The sequence below is a fragment of the Archocentrus centrarchus genome, chromosome 18 (genome assembly GCF_007364275.1).
Source record: "Archocentrus centrarchus isolate MPI-CPG fArcCen1 chromosome 18, fArcCen1, whole genome shotgun sequence".
Lineage (NCBI taxonomy): Eukaryota > Metazoa > Chordata > Actinopteri > Cichliformes > Cichlidae > Archocentrus > Archocentrus centrarchus.
Window position 1 is genome coordinate 3901142 of NC_044363.1, and position 17477 is coordinate 3918618.

The window sequence follows — 17477 nt, forward strand, 5'->3', positions numbered from 1 at the left end:
TTGTTGACTTAAAAAGCTCTGCAGTCACATCAAATACATATTTTCCCTCTAATATTGGTAAAAGAGTTCACCCTCAATGACACTCTGAAGTGTGTCGGAGCAGAAGGGCTGAGACCTGATCATCACGGACTTCTTTTTGTCACAATTCTTCACTCAGACTCAAGGATGAAGTGATGAGATTTTGGTAGTCAAAAGTTAAAAGTTCAGTCTGACCTAATAAAATTCCACACAAACGTTTAATATGATAAAATACTCTGCTCACAAAACGTAAGGGAAGACTTGATCATCACTGTGTAACAAAGTCTATTAAAGTTCGGGGATATCAGCCTGTCCCACCGTTGTGAATCCCTTTCAGCCACTTTGGTGCAAATGAAAGTGGCAACAGGTGCACCGGAGAGGCCACAACAAGAAAAAACATTCCCCAAAAAGGAAATAATTCAGCAAGTAGTGCCCACAGACCATTGCTCTGTCCTTTTTCTCTCCTGACTCATTTTTCTCTAGTTTTTCTTTTTGCTAGTGTTCTTGACACGGTAGCATGAAACTGTGCCTGCGACCCAAACAGGTTGCACAGGTAATTCAGCATAAATACATCTCTCTTGTTCTTACATGATCCTAAGTCCAAGTCCCATTTTTTTCCATTTCACACTCAGAAAGAAAGGTAATATCTATGTTTTTCTCAAAACGTGGATCTGCTTATTTAATTCAAAAGGCTACAGTTGTTGAAGGTGTAAAAGCTGCTTTTTTGTAATTTTTAGTCAACTGTTTGGATTAAAAAAAATAATTTTCTCCCCCAGATTGGTTGGTTGATTTCCTTTACAAGAAAACCTCCTCATTCACATCCCTTCAAGTCATTTTCAGACAACTCTCTCTTGCCCCGACCACTGAAAGTAGTGTGTGTTATGTAAAGCTGCTATTGGATTAGCATGAAAGAGTGTGGTTTCAGTGCTGCAGGCACACTGAGATTAAGTTTAAGACTTTATCCTCTGCAGTTTTCACACCACTGACCCAGCCTGCTGGGAAAAAGAGGCAAAGAAAAGGGAGAGAGGAGCAGTGCCGGAGAGAGGCCGTGGTAATCAATTTAAGTCAAACTGGAAATTTATCATGGGGGCGCAGTGACACTGTTCCAGTGGTGGCAAGGAAGACGAAGAGAGTGAGACTCATTTCAGTACATGGAAAATAAAGAAGTTCTGATCAGTTACAGAATGTTTGAGAGCATCAAAACCCAATAAGTGTTCATGTGTGGATGGTGTTGCCAGTAATGATGATCTCATTTTGAATGGATACTGTACTAGGATTGGGAATTTGGGTGAGTATATCAGTTGTCTGTGTTGTCAGCGTCCATTGCTGGTCTTGTTTTGTTTTGTTTGTGTATGATATGTGACAGTTTACTTTTCAAATTGCATCCTGAATCATTTAACTCAGAAAATAATTAACTTGTAGAGTGCAATTAAAAGTGCAAATCAGAACTGACGGTATATATATTTACATCATCTCCATGCTGCTGGCCAACTGACCGCTGAAGAGGAAACAGACCACCCACCGCCCCAGCTTTTCCAGAGTGTTATGTAATTTAAGGCTGATTCATCATGAGTTTATACATGAGTTTTTACATCAGTGATGTCTCACATTGTTCTGTATATCCCCAAAACAGAGTTATGTCTCAAATCTGTTTGCTTCTTTGTTTTCTCCTTCCTGATCTGATCTAGCTTTCTGATTGGTTTAGAAACTGTCTCAAATATTGCTGTTATGACTGCGTCAAGTGCTTTTGTGCGAACAGCAAACCATGACAAGCATGTTTACTGACGCTCAGCAAAAACTGAGACCGAATCAGCAAAGGAGAAAAAGGAGCAGACTGCTGTAGTTTAGTGGAGCCAAAAGATCAACTACCTCATTAGCATACTGCTGCCATGGCAACAGGATACCATGCTGGAGCCAAGGGAGGGATAGAAAGAAAGGATGGAGCAAAGAAAGAGTAAGGAATAAGGGTTGAGGGGAAAATGCAACTGAACAGAAAAGATGTGAGCAAATATGAAGTAAAAAGGAAAGTAGAGGAGACAAAACAAAGAGGAGGTGGAGAGAATCAGTCAAGATGAGTTGGAATCTAAGACAAATTCAAATAAGGACATAAAATGGTAGTGGAGAAAAGAAAAGGAAGGGGATCACAATGAAAAAGAGTATAAAAAAGATGGATGAGAGACAAAGAACCCAAGGGCAGTAAGAAAAAAAATGAGAATTTGGGATGTGGCAACGACAAGTGATTTTAAAAAAGAGGAGAAAGAAATCTCAACCGCCTTGGATGTTATTGGTCCATTAAATGGCCCCTATTAGCAGGGGTGGAAAAAAAATCAAGAATGCTAAGTAGGTGGAAAGAGCAAAAATCGATGAATCTTCCAATTAAAGATATGAGTCATTTGTCCAATTTGTTTTACATCCTGATTAAAGCTTTTCAGTTCAATTCAATTCAGTTTTATTTATATGGCACCACATGACAACATCAGTCACCAAACTATTAAAAAGTACAAATGTTTAGCTTTGAAAAAGAAAGTCCGTACACTTCAAGTTGGAAGATTATATCTAGTCATCACGAACATGAATGCCATGTTGATTTGGGGCTTTAAATGATTTCTTAGAGCTGTTATTTTTTTCCCATGGTGTATGAATTATACAGCATACATCTTTAATTACTTTAAAATACAAGAATTGGGGGCACACTTTTTTTTTTATTTTGGATTTTCTCTAATCTACACAGGCTTAAAAAGTATACATACAACAACCCCACTGCCCCATCACCCACCCACCCACCCACCCACACACACACACACACACATACACACCTTTTTTTTTTTTTTTTTTACTGTCAGGGCAAGCAAGGAGAACAGTGCTTGCCAAGTGAGATCTAAAATGTGGGAAGTCATCAGCTCTGCTCCCCCCTGCTTGCCTTTTTGTAAAGTCTCTTCATGCCGATGTTCTGTAGTAGTATGTGACATGGTTGTGTTGTCTCTTACTGGAAATGAAATAGTGTTTGCAGTGCTAGCCACTGACTTCTGAACATGTGCAACTTGCCATGCCACTGATTCATTCTAAAGTAAAGATACAGCATATGATTACAGCACCAATGAGAACAAAAAAAATAAACATATAACTTGTCAGGGTTTTTTTTCTCATTGGTTATTGCATTTTACTTTTTTATACTACATAACTTTAATATGTATTATTCATATAGTACATTTGCTGCTTGAGGACACACGTGAGTGCAGACAGAGAAATCATTTTTAATCTTTATACTTATGAATGCTCCACAGCAAGTATCGTGTGGGTCAGTCTGTGGAAGCTTTATCTTCCTCTGTGAGTTTTTATGACAAGCCAAAGGTTACTTTCAGTCCTGACAGGTTTGTAGCTGATCTGTTGTTTCAATTTACATCTCATTACAGTTCACCCACTAATACTCTTGGCATTACAACAAAGGCTGTTTGTCCCCATCAGACCTTCAGCTGCCCTCTGAGTCACCAAGAACCAGTCCTCTTCTTTGTCTGACTTTTTCTCTAATTTTTGTTCTCCCATTGTGCCCTTCTTTTTCTTCTCCCTTCCTCTGTTTCCTTGCTCTTGCCAAGTCTGTCTTTCTTTTTTTCCTTCTTTCTCCAATACTTCCCAATTTACTTACTTCCTCCCCTCCTCATGCCTGCTATTCGGTGATTAGCTTTAATCTTGGTAAAAATCCCAGGATTGTAAATTACTTTCATACTCTGAAAGGGCTTCGGAGACAGAAGGTTATCAATCACTCCAAGTTGTATGTATGTGTGTCTTTGTATGCATGTGAGAGAATGCTAATAATGTGTTTCTCCCTTAAACAAAGCATCCTTTTAGATAAATGAGCTAAATAAACATCCAGCTCAATTTGGTGCATCCACCTTCACACAAGGACAGGAAACTGTTATTAACCAAACATTTAGCTAATAGCTTAAAAAGGAAAACGTCCAAATAAATAAATCAGGCCTGAAGCCTGAACCTGTCAGTTAGAAATGATCCTCTGCTGCTTTCTGGCGGCTGAACATTTGTTGATTACTGCAGATTTCTACGCTTCCTTGTTTTTTTGTTTTTTTTTTCTTTGTAAGTGTGGGCTTAGTTGATCCTGGCACATTTTATCTGGACTGTCCATAACTACACAGGCTCTCTGTGTAACACTGTGTCTTTCAGTTCTTACCGCATTGCTTCAAACATTGCAGCATCGTGTGGCGTAGTGTGGAAAGAGCTGTCCATGGTGCTGATCTTGTGACATACACTGGAGAGAGAGAAAAAAATATATATTCTTGCTGGTATTTCTGCTGGTAAACAGCCATTAAAAAGAGTTTCTCTGTGTGTTTTTATTCCTTTAAAAGTAGCTAGGCCTTTTATTTCAGAAGGTAGCAGGGTTTGGGGGGGGGGGGGGGGGGGGGGGGGGGGGGGGGGTTGTTGTTTGTTTTTTTTGAAGCAGGCTTCTCTTAAAGGCAACAGGAGCCTTCTCTTTTGTTGTTTGTTTTGTAGTCCCCTTTTTGTATCCATTTCAAATTAAAAGCCCTCTAGTCTTTTAGTGCACAGAAGCCTTAATTTCACAGCACTTTTAATATGAAACATTAACAGTAAAAACTAGATGTGGAAAGAAAAAAAATAGAAGATTTCAGTGGAAAAAATGCTTTGTTTATCCTGCTGGAATGAGCCAGCAGAAGATGAGTACACTGTGGCCATCAACAATACTCAGCTAGGCTATGTTGTTTAAATGATGCTCAGTTGGTATTGAGGGGCCCAAAGTGTGCCAACAAAATATCCCAGAGACCATCGCACCACCAGCAGCAGCATAAACCGTTGATATGAGGCAGGATGGATCCATGCTTCCATGTTGTTTACACCAAATTCTGACCCAACCATCTGAATGTAACAGCAGAAATTGAGACTCCTCAGACTAGGTGATGCTTTTGCAATCTTTTATTGTCCAGTTTTGGTGAGCCCATTTGAACTGTTCCTTCAGTTTCCTGTTCTTAGCTGACAGAAGTGGCACCTGTTGAGGTCTTGTGCTGTTGTAGTCCGTGTGCTTCAAGGTTTGATGTGTTGTGCATTCTGAATCACCTTTCCTCCCCATTCTGATGCTTGGTTTGAACTTCAGCAGGTTTTCTTGACCATGTCTGCATGCCTAAATGCATTTTCTGCCATGTTTGTGTGAATGTATGTTGTGTAGCTGACTGATTCAGGTTTTGCTCTTCTTTGACTGTAAAAAATGCGAGTCTGCTCTGAGTGACTTTAAATATCCCTTGTGTTGTCTTAAAAGGTTTGTTAGTAACTTGTGTGCTCAGCAAATGCAGCCAGAGGATCAGCAAATGACATATGCTCAATGTGTCTCTCATTTTTGTGTGTGTGTGTGTGTGTGTGTGTGTTTTTTTTTATACTGTACTTAACTTTTTACTTTTAAACCAGTATGATTGCAATGCTAGGCAGCAATGTCGAGTTAATCGCTTTAGATTCAGGTGGATATGTTGTTCTCTCGTGATTGGTTAGGGCAAATCAAATCCTATCCCCAGTGAAAGTCAGTCAGAGGCGTCAGTGTCACACTGAAGATGGAAATGGAGTTTAACAAGATGACAGTTCACTCTGATATCCGACTACCACTAATAGAGGACACACTAATAGCCACTCATGTTTTACTCTATCGGGAATGTGTGACTGTGGATAACGAAAGGATTTAATTATATAGACTGAATGATAGAAGGAGAAAAAGGGTGAAAGATGAAAGTGTGGCAGCCTCTTTGATTTGACTTCCAACATGTCTTTCCTTTCCTCATTTCTCCTGTTCTTTACTCTTTCTTTTCCTCACCTCTTTTCTTACTTTTCCTTTTTCCCTGCTCTTCTTTCCTCGTCCACTGTCTGCATGTCCTTTCTTCTATTTTTCACCACTAATCCTCTTTGTCATCAGTGCTTTTCCTCTTCTCCTCAACTTTACCTCTTTTTTGCAAAAAAAGAAGGTATTTTTCCTGTGTTCACCTTTAGTAAGTTAGCAAGTTAAAATATATGATGTGCTTTATAAGATGTTCTCTCTGATAGAAGATTGGCACAAAGGTTATTAGTGAAAATCAAGTGCAGCATTTGTTCAGCAAGCTCAGCCACATTCATGGCACCTGATCATCACATGAGCTTATACCCTTCTACTCATCCACCTGGCAAATCTCAGGGCAAGCCACTTTGCAACCCACCACCACCCCAAGTCTTCTTTTAATCAGTTACTCAGTGCAGATGATGCCTGCTGTGTTCTGTACAGGCCGCTGCTGTGCCATAATAGTGCCATAACAGTCTACTTTTGACTTTAGTATCCTTGACCAAACTAAAACTGTATTTTTAATCATAGCGCTACAGGAAGAGTCAGAGATAACCAAAGTGATTACAATTGATCCGGAAGGGAGCATGACATGTCTATCGAAAATTTCTATGCAATCCATCCAGTGGCTGTCAGAACAGTTCAGTGAGAACAGTTACTGCCTGAGAGGGAGGACGTCTGCAAAATGTAGTCAGTCTTCAGGAAGATGTATGAAACAAAATGGCAGACCCTTGGAGCATGCTATACTTGCAGAAAAAATGTTGTGTATGGGAAAAGTGAACAAAGTGAAGCAGACTTGAATATTTGGTGGACAATCACCTTAAAACCTTCCACTTACAGCATGTAGCTCTAGACATCAAAAACCACTGAGCAGTGAGAAGCAAGGATTTCCATGAACTTATCAAGCAGTCAGGGTGATCAAAAGCTTTAATGTGTAACTTAATGAGACTTGGAAGATGTACTGAAATGTGAACTCTGCATAAAGCTGCTTTTTAATGTGTTAATATTATATAGTTTCACATCAGCAGCACTTTCCCAAAAGCCTCTGTATGCTGTGTGAGCTACCTTTAAAATCTCTTTGTCCAACTGAGAGATGATCGCTGAGCTTATTGTTTTCAAACCTCCCAAAGTGACATTCCAATTTTAGGGCTTTTTCACATGCATTAAACTCTATTTCTCTCTGTTTCTCTCTTTTCAGTTTGTGGCGCAGCCAAACTGCCAGCAGCTCCTGGCCACACTGTGGTATGATGGCTTCCCAGGCTGGAGGAGACGACACTGGGTGGTCAAACTGGTCACTTGCTTCATCATCGGACTCTTGTTTCCCGTCTTCTCATTGGTAAGGGAAAAAAGGAACAATGGAGGGTGGCATGAAGGAGGATAGAGAATACAAATGTGAAGAAAGTGGAATAAACGACAGCAATGGATAAGTAAAAGAGATTTGAAGAAGCAAGGCAGGAAGAGAAGATGAAAAGGTAGATTGGAAAGGAAGTGAGAAAAGTGGAAATAATGAGATTCAGAAACATTCAAATAAGGAAGATGGAGTTTGAGAAAAAGAAATCAAGGTGGTATTGGGAGGGATAAATTGCAGGAGGAGGGAACAACAAATGAGAAAAGGAGGAAATTGGGAAATGATTGCTTCGATAGAAAGACAAGAAAAAATAGGATAGATTGAGTGAAGGAACAAAGAAGGCTTAAAATTGAGGAAAGACAAAGGAAATGTGTAGAGAAGAGAAGGAAATGAGTGACTTAGGAGATGAAAGAAACATTGAAGGTAAACAGGGAGCTCCTGCATCCAAACTGCTGCTTTTTCAGATTGTGTTTTCAGGTGGTAATTAAGCTAAAGTCACTGTTTATTGACTGGATTACAATCAAAAATGAAAGATAATGTTTTGAAGGGGAATTGGAAGATACTAGAGGTCAGAGACAGAGACTGTTATATTTTTTATTCGGGTCTTTTTCCTTTTAGGTGGTTTCATTTCAGAAAAGGTTTCTGTTCAGGTAGTTGGAACTGTAGTGAGATGAAACAGTTAAATATGCAAAGACAAAGTTTTCCTCCAGTCTTGACTCAGAGGCTTATCTGTCTTTTCTTTGGGAACTTGCTGACCCATGACTGAGATTGCAGCTGCTGGGATGCAGCTGGGGTCTGCTTTTGTTTCAGCTATTCTCCACTTGATTTGGACATAAGCACCAGGAGCTAAATTCAACCACCCCCCGCCCCTGATTCATGAGTTGATGCCATATCAAAGGTTCAAAAAGGAGAGGGAGTGGGGGGAGCTGGGAGGCCTTGTCAGCCATGATTCCTCAAGAAGGCGTCGCTCAGGATTCATGAAATGTGTTTGATCTCTACTACTGCAGACACTCACTTGTATGTCTATGGTCATGGGGCAAAGCATTATGACCAGCTGTCTATTATGATGTCAGTTCATGTGCTTCTCATGCCCTGCGGTACCTGCCACCAAGACATTTACTGAAAAGCTTTTAAAACCTTTGAGTTGTGAGTTACATCAGGTTTTTTCCCCTGTTACATTTGCTGTTGCTAAATTGTGAAAGACCACAGATAAACTAAATAAAGAATTCAGACTTAAATAAAAAGCAACTTAAAGCTAAATGAAACAAAATTGTGTACAAAACTGTCCATCTATTTTCTAACACTGGGTCATGGGGCCAGCAGTCTAAGCAGAGATGGCCAGACCTGTCTCTCCTAAGTCAACCGCCTCCAGCTCTTCCAGGAGGCTATTGTGGCATTCACAAACTAGCCAAAAGACATAATCGCTGTGGTGGGTCCTGAGGTCTGCTCTCCTTTGGACTTGCCTGAAATGCTTCACCTTTCATTCAGGAAGCATTCTGCTCAGATGCTGAACCACCTCAACTGGTTCTTGTTGGTGTGCTCTAACTCTGAGCTGCTCCGAAATAACTGCTCTCAGCCTACGTCTAAGGGTGAGCCCAGAAATCCTGTGGAGGAAGATCACCGTTGACAATTGTCTGTTATCTTATGCCTTCAGTCACTACCCATAAGTAAAGGTTGCCATAAGTAAAGGTAGGAATGTTGATCAATCGATGACCCGACAACTTTGTCTTCACAGTCAATCAAAAGATTCTTATGACTGCTACACAAAGGTACTCAGAATCCTGGATTGCGGATAATGGGGCTCCACCCTGGAGCCAGTTTCATTGATGAATGCCTGGTGGCTGGCTAAAATACATGTGTCTACCTTCCTGCTGGTCCATCATCTGCAGCAGGAGCCACAGGGGTTTGTCAGCCACGCAGCAGTGGAATTTGGAGGACTTAAACTGGCTTTACAGAACAAACAAACAAACAAAAAATATACAGGAGACACCATAAGTTTTAATATATAGTACAAATTGTATGTCTATTGATGCCATTAAGTCTGAACTGAAACTAAAGTGACATCAAAAATTATAAGTAGAACAAAAATGTCCCCAAAATCCTGTGGCTGGATCCTTTTCAGATTTTCCATCCCAGTGGCCTGCCCATAGCAGCATAGCAGCTTTTTTCCACGTTGATCAGAATTTTATATTTGCCCATTTCTCCCACAGTCACACTACAGAAACCAACTGCTTCCTTACCATTGAGTAAATCCTAGATCTTCACATGATCACAAGATGACCAACATTATTCATGCAGTCTGTGAGTTATCTGGCTCATTGACAGAGACTTGTTTAAACTTTTATTGTTGAGGTGACAGCTCTGAACTGGCAGAGAACTCCAGGAATTTGCTCAAAATATTTATTGACACATCCAAGAATGTGCAGCAGAAAACTCAGCGGTGGGGTTAAGACTGGGTCGGTGGGGACGAGAGAGAGCAGGCAGGGTATTCCAAAGAGCGACAGGAGGAGATCTGAGGCAGAGGGAGAGAGCCGCAAGTAAGTCAAGAGGGGAAAAACACACTTGAAATCTTCAGGAGAATTCATTACATCTTATATTTGTACTCTGACAAGCCAAAAACAGTTTTTAAAGAAAATTGGTGCTTGCCATCCCCGCCATGTGTTTCTCCTTTTCACAGTCTGGCAGAAATGATGGTGGTTCTAAAAACGAGTGGTCACGTGACAGTGAAAGGGCACGGCTGCCAAAATACAGCAATGAGTCAACTTACCCACTGGCTCATGTTACCCGACTGTCCCCTAAGGATAAAATCGAATAAAATGTAAACATTTACTGCAGTTTCTTTGCTTGTGATCAATTTCAGGGATAAATTTTCAACATAAATCCATGTTAAACCCAATAATTAGTCTGGCGGTTCAGAGCCAATGTTCAAATTTCCTTTTTCAGATGAATGCTGTTGTAAGTCTTTTTTGGCACAGCTCATTTTTGGTGTCAGTTTACTTCCCTCAGTTTCTATGGAGCTTAACAGGAAGAATAATTAGATAAAGGGGGAAATGTTTGCACCTCTGTTATTACTGTGACCTTTGTGGCATCTTCAAAGTCTCAGACTTACACGGCAAGACATCCAATCTGGCCTTAATTGAGGAAATAACACGCCATCTTTATTGCTGATGTGAGTAAGATAATTAACGCAAAGTGCTTACATATCAATAATCAGAGTGGTGCCGCGGTGGGATTAGTTATTAATGTTTTAATTGTGTATTTAAACACATCTCTATCTGCCTCTCTCTCTCTCTCTCTTTCGGCCTTATTGTTCCTGACTCTGTCTGTGACTCTGTTCCACTTAAAAAGCATCTCTGGCGTGACTCAGAGTGAGCTGAGGTTGCCAGCAGCGAGTAGACGAGCAGAACAAGTAAACAAGCATCATAACAGCGATAACAATAACAGCTCCGACAGATGAAGCGTTCCAGCCACACGAGGTGACGGTGGCTGAGCATGAACATTTATTGCCTTATGTACAATCTTTTTTTTTTTTTTTTTTTTTCTGTTTCATGGTTTAAGCTAAAATTGGGCTGGGGGGGGCAATATTTGAGGAAACAGTACCAGTTTGATACATCAACAGGTGTCTGAGATGGTTTTTGGGTTTTTTTTGTTTTACACTCATTAATAGTTACATAATGACCGAATTCTTGTTTGTTTTACTCCACTTTGAGTGGGTGTCGAGCATCTTCGGGTTATTTTATCGATAATTTAGGAACAATCTCCCTCATATCTTGCTTCTCCTTCTTCTGTTTCTGCTCTCACTCACAAATCCTTCCTATTTCCTTTGGTCCTCCTCTCCATCTCCCCCATTTCTCCCTCTTATCTCCTCCCGCCCTCCTCCTCAGATCTACCTGTTGGCTCCAAAGAGTGCTCTTGGAAGCTTCATCAAGAAGCCCTTCATCAAGTTCATCTGTCACACGGCGTCCTACCTGACCTTCCTCTTCCTCTTGCTGCTGGCCTCGCAGCACATCGCCCGCACCAACCTACACATGCAGGGACCGCCACCCACCATCGTGGAGTGGATGATTCTGCCGTGGGTCTTAGGTAAGTTTTCAGAATATTCCTTTGTGAGTTGTTTTTTTTATTATTGTTATCATTATGTATTTTAGATACATAACTCTGTACCTGCTAAAATTATCTGGGTGTAAGGCCATTCTGTTTGTGGCTGCTGTTTCTGCAGCTCTGACCTCAGATCTGTTGTAAGTTTCTATCTGTTGTAATTCAGTCACATATCATCCCTTACACTGACTGTTATCCAACAGGGGGTTGCATCTTTACAAGGATTTTCATGATCCGACAGATGTCTTCTGTCTGCCTACAAAACAAAGTTTTACCCAGGGCAAGACCAAAGTTTAAATCCAGCTTTTAGAGCCTGTGCTGCTCAGCTCTGCTCTGCTGGACGTAAAGACTTCACAGACCGGGGCAGCAGCTGTCTTTTTCTTTTTCTTTTTTTTCTTTCTTTCTTTTTTTGTGCAGACAGGAATCTGTGCCATCAAAGGTGTCAAAATACCCTTTGAAGAAGCATTCTTCACATAATAGTTGAAACACATGAGTTTTGTGACACCGTGATTGAAAGTTTAGAGTCCTGAGGTCACAGTTTGAGCCACATTTATATTCAGAGAGAGAGAAGAGAAGCTGCTCCAAAGACAACGATGGGCTTTCTGATTTAATGTCTTCAAAAAGCATCTTTATATTCTAACAGTTGACATATTCACCTCAGCTCAGCTTTATTTACATAAAGTCATCGAGCTGCAGACCATTTTTGATGGTTTTGGATTTTTTTTAAGCTTCTTGTTTGTTCCTTGGCTGTGGTGCAGTCTGCAAATCATGCATACCACCACCCTCTGTACTGGAGCATGTAAGTGTTTTGAGTACTTTGGGAGGTGGGAAGAAAGGCAGTGAGGAAGGAAGGTTGGAAGGATCTAATTCTGTATGTCACAGAAAAGTAAAGTGCAGCGCTCCCTCTTTCTACCCAAGCATACCGTACCTTACAACATCAACCAGCTCATAGAGCTTTTCACATAACATGCTTCTTTGTTCTTTTCCCAACACTTTTATGCTCCACCTCTTTCACGTCTGCTAATTACTCCTCCGAATATATATGCTTCCTACTTATAAAGTGCTTTTCTACTCATTTTGAACACTCAAAGCATTTTCTTACTACAAGCCTCATTAGCCCATTCGCACGCACATTTATACAAGTACTTTCTTCTATGTCTAAGCACCTTTTGACCTAACATTCACACACCGGTCATGGATGCATTGGAGGCAACACGGGGTTCAGTAGCTTGAACCCAGCATAGTATACAAAGAGATCAAACCAAACAAAAGAGAAAGATAAAAACAAAAGGACACAGTCACATAATGGACATAGAAGATTCAGAGGTTGATGATCGAAGTTGACTCTTAAAGGGTAACTCCACCAAATCTGCAGCTTAGAGTCTGAGTCCACATGATGGGGAGTAACGGGGAGAAATGTGTGAGTTACTGCAGAAAGACTTTGGTGTCACCGTGGGGAACTGTGAGATCTGATAAATGTCCACAAGTGTCTCACAACTGTGAAATTTGAAAACAGTTTGAGAGCGCGATGTTGGAAAGCGAGCTCACTCAACCTCTGGAGCTCCTTCCACATCTCTGCTGCAGGCTCCAGGAACTGCGCCCAGCAAAACTAGAGGGATCTCAGGGCAAAGAGTCACAGGAAATTAGTCATTTTTACACATGAATTCAGTTCCAATTGCCCTTTCTCGCATGCAGCACGCAATGATAGGTTGTCGATGCTACTGGAGTACTCAGCTGGGTTTAGCCAAGGGTGTTGACTGGATAGAACATGCAGGAAGGAGGACACAGGGCAAACACCTTCTTATAAATTCTTCAGGCATGATATTCTCATGTGGGCACAATCGCACTTTTTTACCAGGAATCTGGCAGGTAAACCCTGTGAGGTCTTAAGTCATCATCACCACCCACCCTAAAACTAAAACAATATAAATTTTGTCTTTATAAAATTGTTCTACCAATATTTAGCAATCATGAAAGAAAAAACAGACTCATTTTAATGAACACATCAAAAGATATTCAAAAATTTCCTCCAAAAAGGTCCATTTTATACAAAGATTTCAGGCTCTGGTGCATCAGTTTTCTTCCAGCTGTCTGATACTGTTACAGAAATGGGCTCTGTAACCTTTTAGAGGGAACAACATGGCTGGAAGAGAACTTGGGGAAATCTGTTTCATAACTTGCCAAGTAGAGGCTGAGGACCTCGGGACTTGGCTCAGGAGGTGGTGCATGGAGTAGCATTTGATTGTCCAAAACAACTGACATCAGCAGGAAAACGACTAGTTTGTGAGCACGTTCCAGCTTTCGTTCAAAATGTTTTCTCTAAATTTAAGCAGCACTCACACACAGTTTGCAATACACAAACAAAATATGTCACACTTTGTTCCTTCATATGTCTTTAATAAGTGACTCATATCAACTGTTCTAAGTAGAGCTCTAACAGCTAATTTCACATTTAAAGTCTTGAGTGAGTCACTGCGCAGCAAGAAGCAGTACTGTCTCCTGACAGTAAAAAAAACAAGCATATTTAAATTAATAAAGAAAAACTTATCTGCTTCTTTTTTCTCTTTGATTGCTAATCATCAAGAGGCCCTGGAGTGTGTCTGTAAAAGTGCGTGGATGTGGGGGTGCGTGGTCGGCTGCTTTCAAGCCTGTGGAGGAGTTGGTTGTGTGTGTGTGTGTGTGTGTGTGTCTGTGAGAGAGTGGGTAGGTGGGTGGGTGTGAAATATGAGTGATTACATCTCCATCTTCTCTCTCAGAGCTGACACCAATCATTTCCAAATGCAATCCATAATCACTTGGAAAAATACAAAACCATCTGCTCTCTTCCATCATTTTTTCCGCTGTTTTCTCCTCGCTTTGAAAGTCTCGGCTACAAAACACTTTTGACAAAAAGAAACATGATTTACCGTTAAGTGGTTGTCATGTTGATGGTAAAAACTGGGACATTTTCTTCTGTTGCTTCATTTTGTAGTTATTTCAGATGAGCGGCTGCATTAAATACCAAAGAATAGCTGTGAAGTTGCTGTAAAAGCACTTTGAACTCTGGAGAGAAAACATTATTTACAGGTCAACGAAGGTTTGTGTCATTGTCTGTGATGATACTGGTCTATTTATCTGTATAATGTAAATATACATATGTATGCATTTATTTGTCTAAAGCCTCGTGGGCCTTGTTCTTCTTCAAAATTAACTTGATGACTGAAAGATGAGCAACAAGTAGGCAGTGAGAATTTTTTTTTTCCAAATTAAATACTTCATTAAATATTAACATTTCTTTATAAATACTCTTTGTTCTAGAATCAAGTTTGGATTAATATAATAAAAGCAGCATTAACTTTTTCTTCCTGTATAAAACCAAAGTAGGGATGCTGTATAAGGATGTTGTTTGTGGGCGATACAAAAGATACACTCCAGTGTTGTTGTAGATGGACATCTGTATACGTTCATATATAAGAGATGCTAAAAGTCTTGAGTTTAATGGCAGATCAAATGTTTCTGCTGTTGAATATCTCTGAATAGTGAATGCAGCCTCTTTGATTCTAATCAATGGCAAAACAGTTTAAATGTATTTTTTGGAGAGAAAACACTCATTGTTTCTACTTTTTAGTATTTTGGAGTTGTTTAATATTTGAATTGAACTTTTACAGTAAGAGGCAACTTTAAATGTTTCCCAAATGACTGATCAGTGGTCAGCATTTACAGCAGGTTCGCTCCTAATGTGGGGCTGACACATTTTTCCACACCTCCACTGCTCTCTCTACACCCGCGTGTGTGTGTGTGTGTGTGTGTGTGTGTGTGTGTGTGTGTGTGTGTGTGTGTGTGTGTGTGTTGTGCTCTCTGTGCTGAGAATTTCAGTTGATAGCTACCAGAACAGATTGCTATCACTACAATCTGCTAGCAGGCGCTGCCATTAGCACTAGCAAAAGTTCAGTAATGACGAGAAACCCCCAGTCAGTACTGAGGGGCTCCATCAGAATATTTTTAATGTTTTAATCCCTGATTAGCAACTAAAAATAGACCTGCAGTAGAAACGTATTTAGGAGGATTCTTGTGAATACAAAGGATTAAGCTCATGTAGCCCAGAGTTTCTCAACAAAAACACAGATAATGCAACAGCAGCAGCTGTTTTACATGCAGTCTGTCTGTGCACATGCAAGTGCAAAGAGGCGTAGGCATTATCGAGACGGTGAGCTCAGGTGGAGCGAAAGGAAACCATTAAAACCTTTACTGGGAAACAGCTGGAGGTCCTTCATCAACCACCTGATCAGCAAGTGTTAAGTGAACAAAAGAGAACTTTGTAGCTGCTCCATCCACCGCTGTTTGTTTCACACAGAAAAAAATCAGCCGTACGGAAGTTAAAATATGCAAATGAACTGTTAATAAGACAAAAGTATTGGTTACCTAATTAAACAATGGAATAATCGATAGAATACTAAAATAATTGATAGTTGCAGCCCTAGTTCATAGCAGCAGAAAATTGGTGATTAAGATGCGCACTCTATACTCCAAAGCTACTTTTGGCTGCTTCTTTGTCACCACAGTCAGTAACTTCACATCTTTGGTTTAGTTTTATGCCAGAAGCCCTTCCTGATGCACCCCAAAAGGGGATTTGTCTCTGGCTGGAAATTAACCTGTTGCCTGCCAAGCAAATATGTTTTTCACTACATTATGGTACAATATTTATTATGTGATATGTGGTCAATCTTTAGGTTAACATGTACAGTAATAATAATAAAAAAAAAAAACTGGACAAAACTATAAATATAACATGATGCTGAACAGGATATTTTGCCTTTTGACAGAACTAAGCTTAGAATCTATTATTTTGGATTCATTTTGTGCCAGTAAATGACAATGGCCATAATGGAAATATTGTTATTTATTAATCTCAAAAACAACAGTGTTGGGCTTTGTAGCTTGGTCAGAGGGGGAGCTGGAATTCTAGATGTTCTAAAAACCTCTCAAACCCCCAGAAGATCGACTGAGGAAACCACCATCTGATAGTTTTCAGTCTCCGTTTGCACTTCTGCTGCATCTCTCTAAACATCCACAGCATTAATAAACCACATGCCAGTTCTCGTTTCAAAAAGAAACCAGCAGTCTAATTTGCCAAACCTTTGGGAAGAACTAACTGGCAGCTCCTCTGGTTGCGTAGTTCCTGGAACACCCCAAACCACTGACCCATCATGCTGCAGAGGCAAACTGATCTGTGCAAACTCGGGACTGGTGTCAAGTTTATGGCTAAAAGCAGGTTAACCAAGGCCACCTGTCGTAACATAACCTTAAAAACCCAGAGAGCCAAATATTCCAGGGAGAGCATATTAAATAGAAAATGACTTATGCATTATTTACTTTATCTAAAGCCAGTCGTACAGAACAAATATGCTGGCTCTCTGCTTACTGCTTCGAAGCTGCTGCCAAAGGAAAATATTCAGCAAAACTTTTGTTACAGTGCAGAAATGAGGCAAACAGAAACCACTGATGGATGACATTAAATGCTCATATATGCACAACTGTGTGTGCAAATAACCAGCTCTGTATGCACTGTGTGTGCGTCTGTGTGTTTCAGGCTTCATCTGGGCAGAGATTAAGGAGATGTGGGACGGGGGATTCACAGAGTACATCCATGATTGGTGGAATCTGATGGACTTTGCCATGAACTCCCTCTATCTGGCCACCATATCTCTGAAGATAGTGGCCTATGTAAAGGTAAAGGTTGCCTACATGATTGTGTGCGTGCGTGTGTGTGTGTGTGTGTGTGTGTGTGTGTGTGTGTGTGTGTGTGTGTGTGTGTGTGTGTGTGTGTGTGTGTGCACGCACGCACGCGTGAGAGACGAGAGAAAGTGAGGGGAGGAGGATTGGAATGAGAATGATGGGCACAGTGAGCGATATAAAGCATCAGTCAGTTTATGAAGTAATCAGTGCGTAATGTTCTTGCTGGGAAATGAAACTAAAATGATACTGAGAAACATGCTGATTGTGTAATGATGCATTCGTGGAACAGCAGGAAACAGGCACTCCACAAATGACTGTTAAAGGCTTTTGTTTGCATTGTATGGAAGAAGAAAGACAACTGTTAAACCAAGTGTGGAGATTTCACTACTAGCAGTGTTACAGAGCTCCAATACTCAGCCATGGCATTAAAACCACTGATAAGAAGAAGAAGATAGAATGTAATGTTGCATTCAAATG

At 40.5% G+C, this 17477-nt stretch overlaps 1 protein-coding gene across 1 annotated transcript in view; it reads left to right on the forward strand.

The window, feature by feature from the left end:
• Positions 1 to 17477, forward strand: part of LOC115797624 (short transient receptor potential channel 5-like) — an 88539-nt gene that overhangs the window by 63608 nt on the left and 7454 nt on the right. The window contains exons 8-10 of the mRNA XM_030754221.1: positions 7038 to 7175; positions 11072 to 11270; positions 16855 to 16994. Coding sequence (XP_030610081.1) covers positions 7038 to 7175; positions 11072 to 11270; positions 16855 to 16994 — 477 coding nt within the window. The remainder of the gene's footprint in view (positions 1 to 7037; positions 7176 to 11071; positions 11271 to 16854; positions 16995 to 17477) is intronic.